Source organism: Typopeltis vanoorti, chromosome 5, assembly GCF_054136105.1.
Source record: "Typopeltis vanoorti isolate ZY-2024b chromosome 5, IOZ_Tvanoo_1.0, whole genome shotgun sequence".
Classification (NCBI taxonomy): Eukaryota; Metazoa; Arthropoda; class Arachnida; order Uropygi; family Thelyphonidae; genus Typopeltis; species Typopeltis vanoorti.
Window position 1 is genome coordinate 17,070,585 of NC_143553.1, and position 19,207 is coordinate 17,089,791.

Consider the following 19,207-nt stretch of genomic DNA (forward strand, 5'->3'; position numbering starts at 1 on the left):
GAAAGAAGGAAGGATTTTTTTGAGAGATAACTATCTTAGGCAGTATGTAAATGAGGGCACATGAAGATTGAGAATTTTGGATCTGATCACTTCATCGGAGGGGGTTTTGCACTTTCCCCAGTTGGTTAGAGTGATCATGAAGTGATCACCTGGGTTGTGGCTGGCCATATGAAGACATCTGTGAGGAAAAGATATGTGGAATTACAAGGCTAGTGATTATGACAAACTTAGGAGACACCCTGGAGCTATATCATGAAATGAGATGTTAAGCAGGAGGGAGATAAATGCTGTGTGGGAAATGACCAAAAGATATTTGACATCAATTTGTGAATATATTCCAAAGGTCAAAAGACTGAATACACTAGGTATCAAATGGATGAATAAAGGGATTATGCATGAAATTTGGAAGAAGAGGATACTGTGGAGGCAACACAAATATGTATGAGGTTAATAAAGAGTAGGCCAAGAAGGTGAGTCAGCTAGTAAGAACATAAAAACTATAGTATAAGCAGAAATTAGCAAATCAGACTAGGATAAACCTTAGAGTTTTTCAGATGTGTGGTAAGTAGAAATAAGAATGATTATGGTAAGATAACATTAATGGATGAAAATGGTAGAATAGTAACTGCTGCAGAAGACATCATTGGGGTATTCAGTGAACAACTTATAAGGATGTTTCATCCTCATCAGGATAGAATGATGACAAACTCAAGCATAGAGGACATAGAAGAGGATAGTTTAATTGTGAGTAAGCAGGAGGTATATGAGGAAATAAGTAAGTTTGATGTCCATAATGCAATAGAATTTGATGACATATCATAAGGGAATGTTCAAAGGAACTGGTAGTAGCATTGGCATATCAGTTTAATAAGAATTTTATTATTATTATTATGAGAGACCTCTAGGGAGTCCAAAGCCTCATTGAGGGAGGGCATCTACTCTACAATTCTCTGTCTCCACCACCACTACTACCATCATCATCTACATGAACAGCATCTACCGCCGACCACCACCACTAGTATTTTTACAGACAATCACAAATATCCATGCCCATTGTGGGATACGAACCCACAAATTTGCAACAGAATAGATTCCAACAGAGCAGTAAGAAGGTAAAATTGTTCCACTGCATAAAGGTGGTGGTAAGGCTGTAGTTACAAATTATAGGCTAATCTGTAAATCTGGAGTTGTAGCTAAGGTGTACTGGAGAGATTTGTGAGAACTAGCATACAGAAATGGGTTAATAGTAGCAATATTCCCTGAAGTTGTTAAAAGAATGGGCTTGTTAAAAAGGAGCTCATGTTTTAACAAATTATGTATTATACAAAGGTAACAAATGTCTTGTAGACTTAGAGATAAGAGATATGGGATTGGGAATAGACACGTATTTGAAATTTAAGGGTGACACTACACAAGTTGTGAAGTCATCACATCAGACAATGATGCAGAGTACCTTGATGTGCAGAAATAAACAGTTTATTATTGCATTGTATAATGCCTTGATCAGGCTATATATGGATTATTGTACACTGATTTCGTCACTAGGTTTTCATGTTGATGAGGATATGTTAGAAAGGATCTAGTGCAGGTCCACAAAGGTGATAAGTAGTCTTTGGAATAAAGATAGACTGAAAGAATATAAATCCAGGTGCAAAGCCTCATGTGAGACATATAAGTTAGAGGTTGTTATCAGGTTGACATGGAAGAAATTTCTCATAGAATGGTAGAGAGAAGGGTAGAACAAGAAGCCAGAGTTCTCACCTAGTTCTCACCAATCTCTCAGAAATTTCTCATAGTATGGAAGAGAGAGGGATAGAACAAGAAGCCATCCATGGAAACTGTATAAGGAGGGTGTAAGTAGAGGAGTGAGAGAAACACAGATTCTTTGCATGAAGAGTGGCTGGTGAGTGGAATGCATTGCCTGAGTGTGTAGTGAATGTAGACACACTAAATCAGTTTAAGGCACAGTTGGATAAGCTTTATACATGTGCCTCCCCCAATTAGTCTATGGCTCCATGGAGGTCAGATGTTAATAATAATAATAACTCATATAACAAAAGGCTCTATAAATAGAAATAAAACAGAATTTCTGCTCCATTCAAACAGAACTTATCAAAAATTATATTACCTGCATGCATTAAAAGCCACTAAAGGCATCATGAGACAGACAAATCACATTGCAGTATTGTCTTGGGCCAAAGTGGATGGAACTAACGATCTGGCCACTATAACGCAGAATATACTGAAATGGATCCATTTCAGTATACTCTGCGTACACTTGTTGGACACCATTGCCAACTCTGGATTTACATCTACGCCAAAAGGCATTAAACCATCACACTACAGAAATCTATCTAGGGAAGATGTAACACAGTTGTTAAATTAATATAGGTTAGCACAGCCTCTACGATACTAAATGCCACTAAGTGACACAGGCTTTTTTAATTCTTTGTGATACTAACCTACAAAACGTAACTTATAGTGCATTAGTAACATGAGTGAGCTAAGGACTACATAATATGGAAACAACTGGAGACCAAACAGAAAAATTTTTTAAGTTACTTCAGACATTTACCAAAAAAGTAGAATGTAGCCTCCATGTCAAGATAGGATCTGAATTCATAGACTGCAGGTTGGAGAGCGAGTATGAGTAGCTAAAGCAAATATCCATATAATGGGTAACAAGTGAAACTTGTGAAACTCATGAAAACTAATTTAATTATTCAAACTACTTTGTTCTGTCACAGACGATAGTTGTTCCTCTGTAACAGTTGAGCTAGTTATTACTATTACTATTATTATTCAGGCCTCCATGGAGTCAAAAGACTCATCGCGGGAGGTTCTTCCTAAGAAACACAAAGTCCATCAAGACTCATCGAGGGGAGGCACCCCCCCCCCCTGAGAAACACAAAGTCTATCATACCACTCCTTAAACTCATTTACAGTTCTCGCTCCCGCCACCCCATCATGCAATGAATTCCATGGAGGGTGGTTGAACCATGGAATGGTTCAACCACCCTCCATGCAAAGAAACTACTCCTCACCCACTTGCAAACAGTTTCCTTTCATAACTTCCAGGGATGGGTTGGAATTTCCCACTGTTCAACCAAGCGAAAGAACTCCCCAGTGTCAACCCTGTAACCACCTCTCAACATTCTTGTGTAGAGGCTTAAGTGCAGTGAGGACATTATGTTGGAGGTTAAATGGATTTTTTTCAACACTCAAAAAGAATTAAATTAGAATTTAATGCTTCCTATATTTCGTCCTAGTCACTAGGACATCTACGGGGATTATAAAAACAATTAATGTAACATGCACACAAAAACTTACAATACTAAGCCCAACCACGTGGGTGACACTAAAGTCCTATCTAGGTGGAGTGCCCTCTACGGGCGGTAGTAGGTGGCCTGGAATGTAAGGTGGGACCTCTGGTGATGAGTGTTTCCCAAATCTCCGGAAGCTTAATGCAATCGTATTTGTTAAGATTTGGTTGGTTTCTGAGAGCTGCTGCTGCTTCTAAGAAAAGTCTCTCTTTCTTGAATTTGCTGTGGTGGAGCATGGTGGTTTTCTTCCATGATACTCTGTGGGTGGTGTCCAAAACATGGTCAGCCAAGCCTGAATGGCCATAGTTGTGTTTAACAATGTACGACTTGTGTTCCTCCAGGTGGATGGATGCTGTTCTGCCTGTCTGTCCAAAGTACGCAAGCTTACAGGAACAGGGTACTTTGTAAACTCCAGGCAGAGAGAGAGAGGAGGGAGCTGATCTTTCATAGAACGGATAAGGGTAGCAAGTTTGCGGTACGGCTTATATGCTGTGTGTAGGTTATACTTTTTTAGTATCTTGGCTATTTTTTCCGAGGTGCCTCGGATGTAGGGTATGGTGATGGCATTTTTAAAATCTTGTTGACAAGAGGAATGGGGAATGGAGGAGGAATCGATTATTTTTTTGATACTGTGTTCGCTGTAGCCATTGGAGAGGAAAGTTCTGTGTATGTGGTAAGTAGTAAGGGCGGTTCCACTGGAACAAAGATTGTGGGCTCTCTTGGTAAGGGTTTTAATGATGCCATATTGTTGTGAGGGGTGGTGGTGGGAGAGTTTGTGAATGTATCCGCCTGTGTGTGTGGGTTTTCTGTATACAGTGAAGGCAAGTGTATCATTAGGCAGGTGCGTGACTAAGGTGTTTAGGAAGGGTAAACATTTGTTCTTTTCCTTTTCCATAGTAAACTGGATTCTTGGATGTAGGCTATTGAGATGACCGAGGAAGGAGTCTAACGTGTCTGGGCCATGAGGCCAAATGGAGAACACATCATCTACGTATCTTAGCCAGATAGAAGGTTTGAGTGGGGCTGAGTCTATGGCTCGTTTTTCGAAATCTTCCATATAGAAATTGGCAAGGGGGGGTGAGAGGGGAGAATCCATGGCGGTTCCTTCTATCTGCTTGTAGATTTTGTTATTCCAAGAGAAATACCCAGAGTTGATGGCAAAGGAAAAGAGATCTAAGATGTCAGAGGGGAAAACGTTTTCTAAGAGAGATAAAGTGTCAGTTAAGGGAATATTTGTAAACAAAGAGGAGATATCAAAGCTTACTAATATGTCTGTATTGTTCAAGGTTAAATTTTCTGTGAGGGCTTTAAAGTGGGTCGAGTTTTTTATATAGGAAGCTGAATTTCCGGTGAGGGGGGACAGAGAGTTGGCCAGCTGTTTAGACAGTCTGTAACAAGGTGCATTGGTGGCATCTACTATAGGTCTGAGTGGGGAATTGGGTTTGTGGATATTTGGTAAACCGTATATTCGGGGGGGATGGGAGCGGAAAGGTTTAAGTTTTTTCGTGAAGTCAGGGGGCCAGGAGGTTACTTTTTTAAGTAAGATTTTTAATTTCTTAACTTGTGTTTTTGTGGGGTCTTGTTCTAGTGGGATGTAGGTTGCGCGATCGTGGAGGATAATGTTCATTTTACGCTTGTATTCGCTGGTATTAAGAACAACTGTGGCATTACCCTTATCCGCTCTGGTGATGACGATACTTTTTTTCTTTGCGTAGTTTCTGGAGAGCCATGCGTTGGGCATAAGATAAGTTACTTTTAGGAGGCGAAGAGTGAGCGAGGATGTTGGCTACCACCGACGGTAAGCGACCGATCCCCCGTTCGACGTTAACCATTACATCGAGCACCGGCACTTCTTTCGGGGCAACGGCAAAATTACGGCCGAGGCCAAGGGCGCTGACGGCATCCTCGTTGAGCCTTTTGGAAGAGAGGTTTATTACTGTCTGGAGCGGTTGAATTTGTAGTTGTGGTTTGTCTTTAACCAGGTTGCTGTATTTCTTGACGTGTTTGTTTTTTATTTTTTGAAATTCTCTCTGTGCGGAAGTTTCCGAAATGTCAGAGAGAATCGACCAAAGTTCAGGGTTAAGAATGGTGGAGAGCTCTGACTGTAAGGAGCCAATGGCGACATTCGTCACTGCGAGGGCGGCACGAGTAGAGGCAATTTGTTTGCGTAGTAATGCTAGGCTGGGACGTTTATATATACGGAGTGCTTTTTTGGAATGGAAATTGGTCTTCATTTTAACACATTTTGGTATCACTCTTGTATCCCGACATCATTTTAAAAAGGCCAGCCTATTTAGTTGTCTAGATAGTCGTAGTTTTGACTTACCATATTGCTTGGATTTATGTGCTAAATCATCTCCATGGATGATTAGCATTCTTGTGTAGAGGCTTAAGTGCTGTGAGGACATTATGTTGGAGGTTTAATGGATTTTTTTCAACACTCAAAAAGAATTAAATTAGAATTTAATGCTTCCTATATTTCGTTCTAGTCACTAGGACATCTACGGGGATTACAAAAACAATTAATGTAACATGCACACAAAAACTTACGATACTAAGCCCAACCACGTGGGTGACACTAAAGTCCTATCTAGGTGGAGCGCCCTCAAAGGGCGGTAGTAGGTGGCCTGGAATGAAAGGTGGGACCTCTGGTGATGAGTGTTTCCCAAATCTTCGGAAGCTTAATGCAACCGTATTTGTTAAGATTTGGTTGGTTTCTGAGAGCTGCTGCTGCTTCTAAGAAAAGTCTCTCTTTCTTGAATTTGCTGTGGTGGAGCATGGTGGTTTTCTTCCATGATACTCTGTGGCTGGTGTCCAAAACATGGTCAGCCAAGCCTGAATGGCCATAGTTGTGTTTAACGATGTACGACGTGTGTTCCTCCAGGCGAATGGATGCTGTTCTGCCTGTCTGTCCAAAGTACGCAAGCTTACAGGAACAGGGTACTTTGTAAACTCCAGGCAGAGAGAGAGGAGGGAGCTGATCTTTCGTAGAACGGATAAGGGTAGCAAGTTTGTGGGGAGGGCTTATATGCTGTGTGTAGGTTATACTTTTTTTTAGGAAAAGAACAATTGTTTACCCTTCCTAGACACCTGCCTAATGATACACTTGCCTTCACTGTATACAAAAAAATCCACACACACAGGCAGATACATTCACAAACTCTCCCACCACCACCCCTCACAACAATTTGGCATCATTAAAACCCTTACCAAGAGAGCCCACAATCTTTGTTCCAGTGGAACCGCCCTCACTACTGAGATTAACCACATACACAGAACTTTCCTCTCCAATGGCTACAGCGAACACAGTATCAAAAAAATAATCAATTCCTCCTCCATTCCCCATCCCTATCGTCAACAAGATTTTAAAAATGCCATCACCATACCCTACATCCGACGCACCTCGGAAAAAATAGCCAAGATACTAAAAAAGTATAACCTACACACAGCATATAAGCCGTACCGCAAACTTGCTACCCTTATCCGTTCTACGAAAGATCAGCTCCCTCCTCTCTCTCTCTGCCTGGAGTTTACAAAGTACCCTGTTCCTGTAAGCTTGCGTACTTTGGACAGACAGGCAGAACAGCATCCATCCGCCTGGAGGAACACAAGTCGTACATCGTTAAACACAACTATGGCCATTCAGGCTTGGCTGACCATGTTTTGGACACCACCTACAGAGTATCATGGAAGAAAACCACCACGCTCCACCACAGCAAATTCAAGAAAAAGAGACTTTTCTTAGAAGCAGCAGCAGCTCTCAGAAACCAACCAAATCTTAACAAATACGGTTGCATTAAGCTTCCGAAGATTTGGGAAACACTCATCACCAGAGGTCCCACCTTACATTCCAGGCCACCTACTATCGCCCGTAGAGGGCGCTCCACCTAGATAGGACTTTAGTGTCACCCACGTGGTTGGGCTTAGTATCGTAAGTTTTTGTGTGCATGTTACATTAATTGTTTTTGTAATCCCCGTAGATGTCCTAGTGACTAGGACGAAATATAGGAAGCATTAAATTCTAATTTAATACTTTTTGAGTGTTGAAAAAAATCCATTAAACCTCCAACATAACACCTCTCAACAGTTTAAAAGTCTCAATCATATCACCTCTACTTCTTCTATCCAACAAATTCTGCAGTCTACATTCCATCAGCCGATCCTCATAACTAACATGGTACAGTCCTGAACTCATAGACTGCAGGTCTATGAGTTCAGGACTGTACATCTTTGTTATCCGCCTTTGTACCCTTTCCACAGTTAATTTATCCCCTTCAAATCCCGGAGACCAAATCTGAGAACAATAGTAAGTGTGGTCTGATCAGAGTCTTATACAATGGAATGATAACTATTTTATTTCTGCAGGTCAGTGTCCTTCTCATTATTGCAGCAATCCTCTGCGTTACCTTCACCACCTTTGCAATATGTCACCTAACTTTCACGTTTCTATCAATCATCAAACCCAGATCTCTAGTCTCCCGTTCTTCCTCCAATATAACTCCTCCCATAGAGTAAGCAGCGTCCCATCGATGTTTCCGAAACCTCAAGACCTTATATTTTGCTGCATGAAACCGACACCCCCATTCATTTGCCCATCTATCTAGCTTATTCAAATCCTCTTGCAGGGCTACTACATCTCCACTATTACTAATAATCCTTCCCAGCTTCACATCATCCGCAAACAACTGAATATCCTCTTGCAATCCACTGGCAATGGCATTGATATAAAGGTTAAACAATATAGGTCCCAGTACTGAGCCCTGTGGGACCCCACTTGTAACCCTCTGCCTCATTGAAACTGTCCCACCATACACAACTCTCTGATACCTATCGGACAGCTAATCCTGAATCCAGTTGACCAATCTGACATCCAGACCCATGTGCTGCAACTTAAATATCAGCTTATCATGTGGCATGCTGTCAAATGCTTTCGCTAAGTCTAAGAAAATGGCAGTATATTCCTTTCCCTCATCTAATGCTCTTGTAACTTTATTATAAAATGCTAGCATATTGCTAAAACAAGAGCGCTCCTTCACAAATCCATGTTGACTCTCACGGATAACACCACCCTCATCTGCCCAATGCTGTATACAGTCTCTCACTGCTTTCTCCAAGATCTTAATAACTACTGATGACACACAGACTGGCCTATAATTAGACACTTCCAGTCTGCTACCACCTTTATGCAATGGCGCTATCTTACCTTCTTCCATTTCATGGGCACATTTCCTGCAGCCAGACTTTCATTGAAAAGCCAGGTCAAAGGCACTGTCAGTTCCCTAGCACATTCTCTCAAAACTCGTGGTGAAATATCATCCAGTCCCACAGCATTACTGACATTCAGAGTACTCAGTATTTGAAACACACTTTCCTTCTATACCTCTAAACGTCGAACCTGCCCTATCCCTATAGTACTAAAACTGTCTCCTCCAGGATGAAATACTCCTATAAACTGTTCATTGCACAATTCCACTATGTCCTCTGCATCAGTCACTCTATTCCCATTTTTATCCCGCAATATCATTCTTCCACAGTTATTTCTCCTCTTACTGGCCACATACCTAAAAAATTCCCTAGGATTTTCTTTGGATCTTGGGGCTTATCTCCTCTCATATTCCAGTTTCGTCCTCCTCACCATACTAGTCACTCTTCTGGCCTGTGTCTTATACTCTTCATGCATCTTCTCCTGTCTCCTTATATCTCTTCCACAGCCTCTTTTTTGCATGCAATTCCTGTTTATTATTGTTTGTCATCCACTTTACTCCAAATTGTGTCCTCTTGTTCACTTGTGGTATACAACTTACCATTGCTGCTAACAAATATTCTTTCACAATTTCCCACACAATAATGATATCCCGGCCTTCCAATTCCTGATTCCATGAAACTTCTCCAAGTTGATGTCTTAGACTATTATAATCACCTGTCTTATAATTCCACATACGTTCCCGTCTCTTTGATACTCCTGCATGTCTATTCATTTTCCAAGTCAAAACCATATGGTCATTCTCTCCAACTGGTGAGAGAGATGTCATCTCAGTTATTATCAACTCTTCTGATGCTATAACCAAATCCGAAACTCTTGAACCTCTTGTTCCCTCTATTACATGTTGCCTAAGACATTTGTCCCTCAAGAATTCTAGAAATTCCATTCCCTTATTGCTACATGCATCTTCCTCTCCCCGGTTTATACTACTGTAGTTAAAATCTCCCATAACAATCATTCTTCTTGCACTTGCCAAACTCAACTGTCTAAACATCTCCTGGTCCCCACCCTCTCTGCTCCTGGGTCTGTAACAACACCCCACTAAATATCCTGTCTTGCCCACCTCTACCTCACTATATGCTTTCAAAATTATTAGTGTCACTGCCTTCCAAAGCCTCCACTCTTAGAGGACATAGGTCGTCACTTATCATAAGCAGTACTCCACCACCACGCTTTCCCTTCCTATCCTGCTGAAAGTTTCTAAAATTTTATCAAGCCATTAGGAATAATGGTTTGATGAGTCCTTTTTATAGTCTCTAAGTCTTCATATGTGGATGACTGAAAATTCGGAATAAGTATCTTTCCAAATGCAATGCATTTTTATGTTTTTTAAACAGCTACTGATCTCTTTTCTAAACCAGTAGTGAAAGAAGATTTAAGTTTCTTACAATTCTGATACGTAAGTACTGATTTATCAGCTTTTATCAAATAAACAAGGTGGTATAAGTGATGATAATAACAGTGTGCTTCACAGCATAAAGAATACTAGAAGAAATAATAACTAATTAATATTTCACTGGTTTTCTAACCAGTATCAACAGCAGAGCATTAATTACAACCATGGTGACACACGTACTCAATTAGAATATTATGGAAACAATTTAAATTTTAACTGAAAAGGAACTAGTGTCCTAATAAGGCATACCTATACATATAAGTGAAGACAATTTCATGGAAGCAATAGCTTCCTTTAAGTGCATAAGAACTACACAACAGGAATAAATCCTGAAAGAGAATCTAAAATTACCAAAGCTATGACCTTACTGGACAATGTAGAAGTCTGCATTGTCCAGTAATGCAGATTTGTGAAAATCAGTAATATCTATGAATTTATTTATTTATTTATTATATTTATTTATTTTTACTGAAACAATGTGATATTCATGAAATAACATAACAATATCATATTTAATATGAAATCACAAGGTAACAAACAAATTTAGCTTAGTTCTTTGCTACACATAAAGTTTAGAATACTTCATCTGTAACTGAATTACCAATAATGGAAACTAAAATGATGATCCCAACAGGTCTGTTAAAGCTTACTACAAGATAAGGCCAAAAATAAGATGCAGTTAGCTTCACTAAATGCTCGTCTTATCTTGGGTATTTGTTCCTGAGAACTGGAGGAGGAGGAGGAGAGGAAAAGGAATTGAAAGTATACAGGAAATCAACTTTAATTTAATTAACTTTAATTATTTAATATGCAATTTAATTTACAATATATTACTGGCATTTTACTAAATGCCAGTAATATATTGTAAACTAGTCCGAAAATAAAAGTTTAATTTTATTATGTTTTTCTTATAAAGTACAAAAAAAAAGTAATTTACTTGTGATTTTGAGGTCCATGTTGAGTAGACCTATTAAAAGGATCTCCTATAACAACTTTCTTCACTTCTTCAAGCTAGTCAGAAAAGGAGGATGGGAATAAAAAAGACAAAGAGAGAGAGTTAAAAAAATTAGTTATAGTCAAATGCATTTAGTAAGTTAAATATACCTGACAGGAAAACAGGATGTATTGCAACTATACAAGATGCGTACAGTACAAAATCTACACAAGATTAAGAAAAATGTGAAAATCACTTCTGAACAACTGTCTTGTTGTATACATATAAGCATTACTTATATGAAGTGATTAAAAAAATATATATTTTACAAGGAAGTTAGGATGAACCCAGACTCTTCTTCTCTTCTCAACCTATCGGTTGGTGGGTAGCATGGGCTGTCGATAGTGGTCTTCTGTTTTGTGCTGTTAGTTTCACAGTTTGGTTGCTTCATCCATTTTTGATATCACTCATGTACTGGGTTCTTGGTCTTTCCTCATTCAAATTTGTAGCCCAGCCTGAGTGTCTTAATAGATGTCCTATCACATTATTTTTCCTTTTTTCTAATGTAAGTAGTATGTCTCTTTTTTTTCTTCTTCCTTTCTTAATACCTCATTTGTAACTGTTTCTGTCCATGTGATCTTTAGCATCAACACCACATCTTGAATGCTAAAAGTCTTGATGTGGAAGAATCCATGTCTCTAATCCATAGAGGGAGCCACACTCCAGATAAAGCTTTTAATAAAGAGCTTCTTTGTTCTGAATGACATACTTTCTGATGTTAATAGTGGTCTTTTCTTGTTAAATGCCTTTTTTTACTTGTGCTATTCTTATTCTCACATCTCTTTTACTTCTCCCATCAGATGTTATGCTTCATAAGTAAATTCTTTTAATTGCATTAATCTTTTCCCATCTATTATGACTTGCTCTACATCCCTGGTACATTTCATTACTTTTGTTTGCTTGTTTTTCTCTCTGATTTTCATCTTATATCTTCCTGGACAAAAAACAGAAAAACCTTGAAATGTTTTCCCCTCTTATATTGTTTATAATTACTTATCAAAAAAAAAAAAAAAAAAAAAAAAAAGCCAATGACAATTCATTTTAACTCTTCGTTTTTGTATTGGTTTGCAATAGAGGAATGGTAATCTCTTCTATCTCTGCTGGTCTAATCAGGGTTGTAATACCATTGTATAAAACCCAGATCTCACTGGGATCACTATGCTCAGATCTCATCACTGGAATTTGAAGGAGATAAATTACCCTTTGAATGGGTACAGAGAAAAATGACATCAGGATAGACTGAGGGCATGTGATATTGTGGATAAAAGACTAAGAGGTTATATGATTAAGACATTTACACTGTTGATATAGTTACAGAGTTGACACTGAAGAGATGTTCTGTATGACAGAACAAGGGAAAGGACCAAAGATCAAGGCTATTCCTGATAGTTTCAACAGGAAGTGGTGAGCAAAAAGGCGAGAAGTAGCATTTATGCATGGATGTTGTTATGCCACATGGGATGGTGAGAGCATGAATGGTAAATAAATATAACACGATAATGATGCTAATAATAGCAAACAATCTAATAAAGTCTGATATGAAAGTTAAGAAAAATATTAGCTATCCATGGTTTAACTCAAAATTAGTAAGTAGCACCAAATTCACACAATACACATAATAATACTAATAATGACCAAGTATATAAATTATAACAGTATGTTAAAAATGACAAAATTACTTACCACTCTATCTAGAAATTTTTCTTGAATAGATTCTTCTAGAAACAAACGACCTGCAGCAATGCAATTTTCTCCTTTATTAAAGAAAACACCACCCATACCCTGCATTCAAATTTAATGAAAATGTGTACATTAAAAATATATATATATATGTAGATGCATATTATTATAAATACAATATATCTCTGCAGAATCAAAAGTGCAAATAGGAAGGTACATCATAGGAGGTTTACTAAATGACATAATACCTATTATTCAACATCTAAGATTTATTCATAGTCCTCACATATACAATTCTTACTTACAATGCCTAAAACTCTCCATGCAAGAAATGCCAGAGTATACACATTTCCCTTATTAACTTTAATGTTACTCTATTATTCTACTTCTTTTTCATTCATCAGATGATGTGGTGATCTCTGAGAGTACATTCTTTGAAGGCAAACCATCTTATTTGTTGTTTAAGAATTATATCTATGATATAATCTATGATAGGGTGGAAAGAGGAAAAAAATAGTTCCATTGCACAAAGGAGGCTCTGAGACTGATGTAGCAAATTACTAACTGATCAGCATATCTGGAGTTACAGTCAAGGTATTGGAGAAGTTGGTCAAGAGCAAAATACATGAATGGATAGACAGAAACAGGATACTATATAGGAGGGAGCAAACATGGTTTTATGAAAGGCAGCTCATGCCTCAGTAACTTGCTTGGATTTTGTAATACAGTGACAGCTGATTGGATAAAGGTAATCGGTTTACAGTGATATCGCATGAAATTCCAATTAATCAATTGCAACACATGGGGGATGGATATAAAGTGTGTCAAAGCAGATAAGAGGTTGATAGAGAGATACCAGATTGTAGTTTATTTAGGAGAAGAGTCCAGTGTAAGTCCTGTGGTTAGTGGTGTGCCACAGGGCTCTGTTCTTGGACTACTACTATTTAATTTCTATGTTAACGATATACGAAAGGATCTGAGAAGGCACTATTCAGTTGCTTGCTGGTGATGCAAAAGGGCAGAGCAATAGTTAATAAAGATGATATTAAAATTTTGCAAGATGATTGAGATATACTGAGGGCCTCTGCAAAGGAGAATGGATGTCAGTTTAATGTAGCAAAGTGTAAGGTTATGCATTCTGGAGTGATAAGATTACCAGCTGTGCACCACACCAATGGAACTGTACTTCAGGAAATGAAAGAAGCCAGGAATTTGGAGATGTTAGTGGAGAAGGAGTTAAATTTTAGAGAGCATACTAGAAAAGTGGCTTAAGCAGCCCACCGGATTACTTGATTACTGAAGAATACCCTGACGACCAGAGACAAACAGGTTATTACACCTTTTTATAGGACCTTAGTAAAACTACGGAATTGTGGAAGAAAAGCTTGGTGAAGAACAAGCTGGATTCAGTCCAAATAGAGGTTGTCAGGATCAGATCTTCACTTGATGACAAATAGTTGAGAAACCATGGGAATAAAACAAAGATCTGTATTTAAGTTTTGCCAATCTGGAAAAGTCATATGATAAGGGGGCGCTTATTTGGGGAGCTTAAGGATCAAAGCTGTATAACTGAGAGGAGACCGTCACATAGCCTTTAAAGGAATGCGGAGAACCGACCAGAGCTTCTGACCTAATGTCCAATCCTCACCTTCTTGTGGTGCACCCTGTTGGATATCTACCTAGATACAGAACGAACGAGGATGGGCTGGCAATGTGGGATTTAGTTGACCAAATTGTATTCTTATTGGTTAAACCAAAATATAAAATGATGGCACAATAAGATAAAATTTCATGACGGCTGGGGCATCGCCCAGTTAAACAAGGCTCCCGTTGTTTTCGCCAGGGAACCAGGGCGAACAGCAAAGAATCAGCTCCTGGAACAAATCTGAAAGCACATCTCAACATCACCAGAGTTAAAGATTTGCTTTCCCCAAGCACACCACAACTCAACATCACCAGAGTTAAAGATTTGCTTTCCCCAAGCACACCACAACTCAACATCACCAGAGTTAAAGATCGGTACTATCAACAAAAGAAGCCTGAATGGCAAAGAAATCGAGCTAGCTGAGGAATTAGATAAGTACCAGATCGACATAATAGGGTTGACTGAAACAAAAAAGACAAAAACTGGTGAGATCTTTCTGAGCAATAAATACAAAATGTTATATTCAGGAAATGACAATCAAGGAAAAGAAGGAGTAGCCATAGTATTCAACACAAAATATGAGGCTAATCTTCTTGAATGGCAGGCAGTCTCAAGTAGAGTGATGTGGACTAATATCAGAATAAGGAATTGGACAATGAGACTAATTTATGCCTATGGTACCACAGAAGGTTCTACTAAGGTAGAAGTGGAGGAATTTTATGATGCTTTAGAAAAAGCAACTGACACAATGAAAAAGGAAAAGTTGGTCCTTGTTGGGAATCTAAATAGCAGAGTAGGAAATGATTGTCAGATATACAAAAATATTTTGGGAAAATTTGGAGAAAAGAGCAAAGCTAATAATAATGGCAAAAAACTGTTGGATTTCTGCTCAGGATATGGATTGGTTATTACTAACACCATGTTCCAACATAAAAATGTGCACAAATTCACATGAACAGAAGTAAGGAATAAGAAAAGTCTCATTGACTATGTTATTGTTGATAGTGATGTTTTCTCCCTGGTGCAGGACACCAGAGTGTACAGAGGATTTGAAATTGGAAGTGATCACTATTTAGTCTTGAACAGGATAAAATTGAATTTCATATTGAAAAGAATAACATGTAAGAAAGTTTTAAAGCGAATAAAAGTTGAGCAGCTCTCAGATGTGAACTGTAGACTAAATTATATAAAGATCATTGAAGAAAAAATGAAATAGTTTGAGAACAGGAACCAAACCTTGGAGATTCAATGGAAAGCTTTGAAGAAAACCCTGATTGATTCATCCAGAGAGGCATGTAGTGAGGTTGTCTGCAAGGATAGAAAATTCAGAACTCCATGGTAGACACAGGAAGTTAAAGAAGCAGTGAAGGAAAAGAAGAAAGCATATCAAAAGTTTCTGGCAAATAAGTCAGCTTTTGTTCTTAGAGAATACAGAGACAAATGTAAGAAAGCAAAACACTGTGCAAAACTAGCTAAACAAAAGTCATGGGAGGTCTTTGGCAAGAACATAGAGAAAATAAATATCAAGACAGTTGTAAGACATTCTAGAGGTTGTTGAAGCAGCATAGAAATGGAAGTAAGAGTGCTGTAAAAGAAGTTAGAGATGATCAAGGTGACATGAAAACGGAAGAAAAAGATATCTTTGAAGTATGGAGTAATTACTTCGAAAAATTGATAAATTAAACAAGCAGTGATAGCACAGTTGTAGAAAACACTCAAAAGGCATACAGTCAGGAATACATATCCATACTTGAAGTAGAAAAAGCCATCAAAGGCTTGAAATGTGGAGAGGCAGCAGGAGTAGAGGATATTCGACTAAAAATGCTGAAGTATGGTGGTATAAAAGTCTTACAGTGGCTGCACTGCATAGTTCAGAAAGCCTGGACAGAGGCACGAATTCTCGATGATTGGAGTAGAGCTCTAATAGTACCCATATATAAAAAGGGAAATAAAACTGCATGTGAGAATTACAGAGGTATTTCCCTACTGAGTGTTCCTGGCAAGATCTATGCAAGTATACTTGAGAAACGGTTGAGAAGAATTGTGGAAGAAAAGCTTGGTGAAGAACAAGCTGGATTCAGGCCAAATAGAGGCTGTCAGGATCAGATCTTCACTTTACGACAAATAGTCGAGAAAGCATGGGAATATAACAAAGATCTGTATTTAAGTTTTGTCGATCTGGAAAAGGCATATGACAAGGTGCCAAGAGAGATGCTATTCAATACGCTGCAGTTATATGGTGTCAATGGGGCATTATATCAAGCAATACTTGGTCTTTATTTGAGTTGTAAGTCAGCAGTTAGAATTGAAGGAAGTACAGGAAGATGGTTTAATGTTAAATCTGGTGTGAGACAAGGATGTACATTATTCCCTCTGTTATTCATTATCTATATTATGAAGGAAAGTGGTATTAAACATGATATCAAAATTGGAGATGTTAATGTCAGCTCTTTGCTTTATGCAGACAATGTTATACTTCTAAATAAATTCGCTACAAGTTTGCAAGATTCCCTGACTAAATTGAATAGCTGTTGTAATACATATGATATGAAGATCAGAATTAAAAAGTCAAAGTCAATGAAAATAGGTAGAATTGTTGAAAATGTCGACTGCGTTGTGAACGGGGAACCTGTGGTAAAAGTAAAACCTTTCAGCTACATAAGCACGATTTTTAGTGAAGATGGTAAATTAAATATGGAAATAGACAACAGAATCAACAAAGCTGGTATGGTAGGAAGTCAATTGAATAAATTCATATGGAATAAGAGAGAAATTAGTCAGAACACTAAATTAGCTGTATACAAGACAGTGTTCAAACCAGTTTTAACTTATGGATCTGAGAGCTGGGTCAGAAGTAAAACACTTGACCAAAGTCTAGAGACCGCAGATATGAGAGTCCTGAGAAAGATTAGAGGCGTGAACAGATGGCATCAATGGCAATATCATATTAAAAATGAGGATATTAGGAAAGAACTTGAAATTGTCAGCATCCAGGAATGTGTTAGCAGAGCTAATCTCAGGTGGTATGGTCACTTAAACAGAATGGGCAAGGAAAGATTAGCAAAACAAGTGTTCTCTGCCAGGTTGGCAGGAAAATGACCCAGAGGAAGACCAAGATATAGGTGGATTGATACGGTACAAAGTGCCTTAGATGATAGAAATATAAGATCTGATAATGTTGGAATCTTGACAAGTAACAGACTGATTTGGAGGAAAATTGTTGATAGGAAGTTAGTAATGATGTAAATTTTTCATGTATTACTATCATATCCTGTACACCTCTTGACTGTACATGTCAGGAATTGGATGATGATGATAGTAAAACTACATCTTGACTATTGTGCACAGATCTGGCGACTCAAGTTTTTTGTAGAAAATGAGAAGGTACAGAGGATCTAGGGACCAAGATGGTAGCAGGTCAATGGTATGAATCTTATGGATAGGTTGAGGATATGGGGCTATAGAAATTGGTTGACAAACAGAAAAGGGGAGATATGACTGAAATTTATAATTTACTGAAAGGTTTTTACAAGATTAATAGAGAGGAAGTTCTTCCCCTACCTGTTCTTCCACCACAAGACCTGTTCTGGTAGTTGGAGAACTAAGTGGGAGAACATTGGAAAATGAGCAAGAGTGTAGTTAGCAGGAGTGTGTGAATTAGATTTTTTGACTGGAGAGTAGCGAAGGATTGGAATAAGTTACCAGAATCAGTTATGGATGCCATGACTGTGAATAAGTTCGAAGTTAAGTATGATAGTTACTGTACGAATGTTGGATAGTGCTTGGCATGATATTTAGGGCATCCATCAATGAGGCTAAGGACTTCATGGAGTTGTCCATATAATAATAATAATATTATCTCTATAGTTTAATTCATGTCTGACTTGCTCATTTATTTTGTGTTCTGACCAGTGATTCTTATTTATTTTCCTTAAGGATTTCGTTTCGAATTCTCTGCTTTTCTGTATTTCTTTTTGGTTGAGTCTCCATGTCTCAGCTCCATATATCACCATAGATATAATGATGGTTTTATAGTTTTAGTTTGAGGTTTTTGAAATGCTGTTATTTTCCCACATTTTGTTTAATTTATTCATGAGAATATCCTATGTTAAGTCTGTTGATACAAAATAAATAACGGAAAAAACTCACGTAGAAAGATTATTTAATAGTATAATTTTCGCCTGGCGAAAATTATACTATTAAATAATCTTTCTACGTGAGTTTTTTCCGCTATTTATTTTGTATCAATATGTCTAATCACGGTATACCTCTTTTAAAACTTATGTTAAGTCTGTGTTGTCAAGGTTATGAGTAATGAGACTGCCAAGGTATGCAAATTGTTGTACTTCTTGAAGTATATGATTTTCTAAGTATATTGAAATTTGTTTTCCTTCCTATCCTAATTTATGCTCACGCGTAGACCTACACATTTTACTGTGTAAGTATTCGGAACCAAAATCCTATGTCCGTCAATACATGTGTTAATGGGGCCGGTTTGCATGTTCTGGGGGGACAAAAACCAGAAAATGCAAACCAGAGTTTCCGGGGGGTGAAAAAACCCTACCTCTGTAGGAGACTAGCTAACTCACCTTTCGTTGAAAGAGACCAGATACCTCACGTCACTGACAGGAATCGAACCCAGGTCTTTCCGACCAAAGGGCTTCGTCTATGCTGACTGAGCTACGGAGGCTCACATTTATATATATTCTGAAATTCATAGCCTCACTTCCCTCAGAATTATGGAACACTGTAGACATATTGTGTGCAAACAAAGCTTTATAAAATGCCAAAGGGAACGAAAACAACTTAAAAAAGAAATTCAACTTAAAAACAACTTAAAAAAGAAATAGTTTTCCTTATCTATTCCTATTTTCATTGTTTTAGTTTTGCTTGGATTGGTTTTCTT

The 19,207-nt window shown here is 38.1% G+C and overlaps 1 protein-coding gene across 2 annotated transcripts in view; it reads right to left on the reverse strand.

Moving 5' to 3' along the window:
• Nucleotides 1-19,207, reverse strand: part of LOC150106251 (mitochondrial 10-formyltetrahydrofolate dehydrogenase) — a 654,974-nt gene that overhangs the window by 104,512 nt on the left and 531,255 nt on the right. For both annotated transcript variants that reach the window (XM_090392273.1, XM_090392274.1), the window contains exons 18-19: nt 12,660-12,758; nt 10,920-10,993 (exon numbers count right to left, since the gene is read on the reverse strand). In XM_090392273.1, the coding sequence (XP_090248399.1) occupies nt 10,920-10,993; nt 12,660-12,758 (173 nt within the window). The remainder of the gene's footprint in view (nt 1-10,919; nt 10,994-12,659; nt 12,759-19,207) is intronic.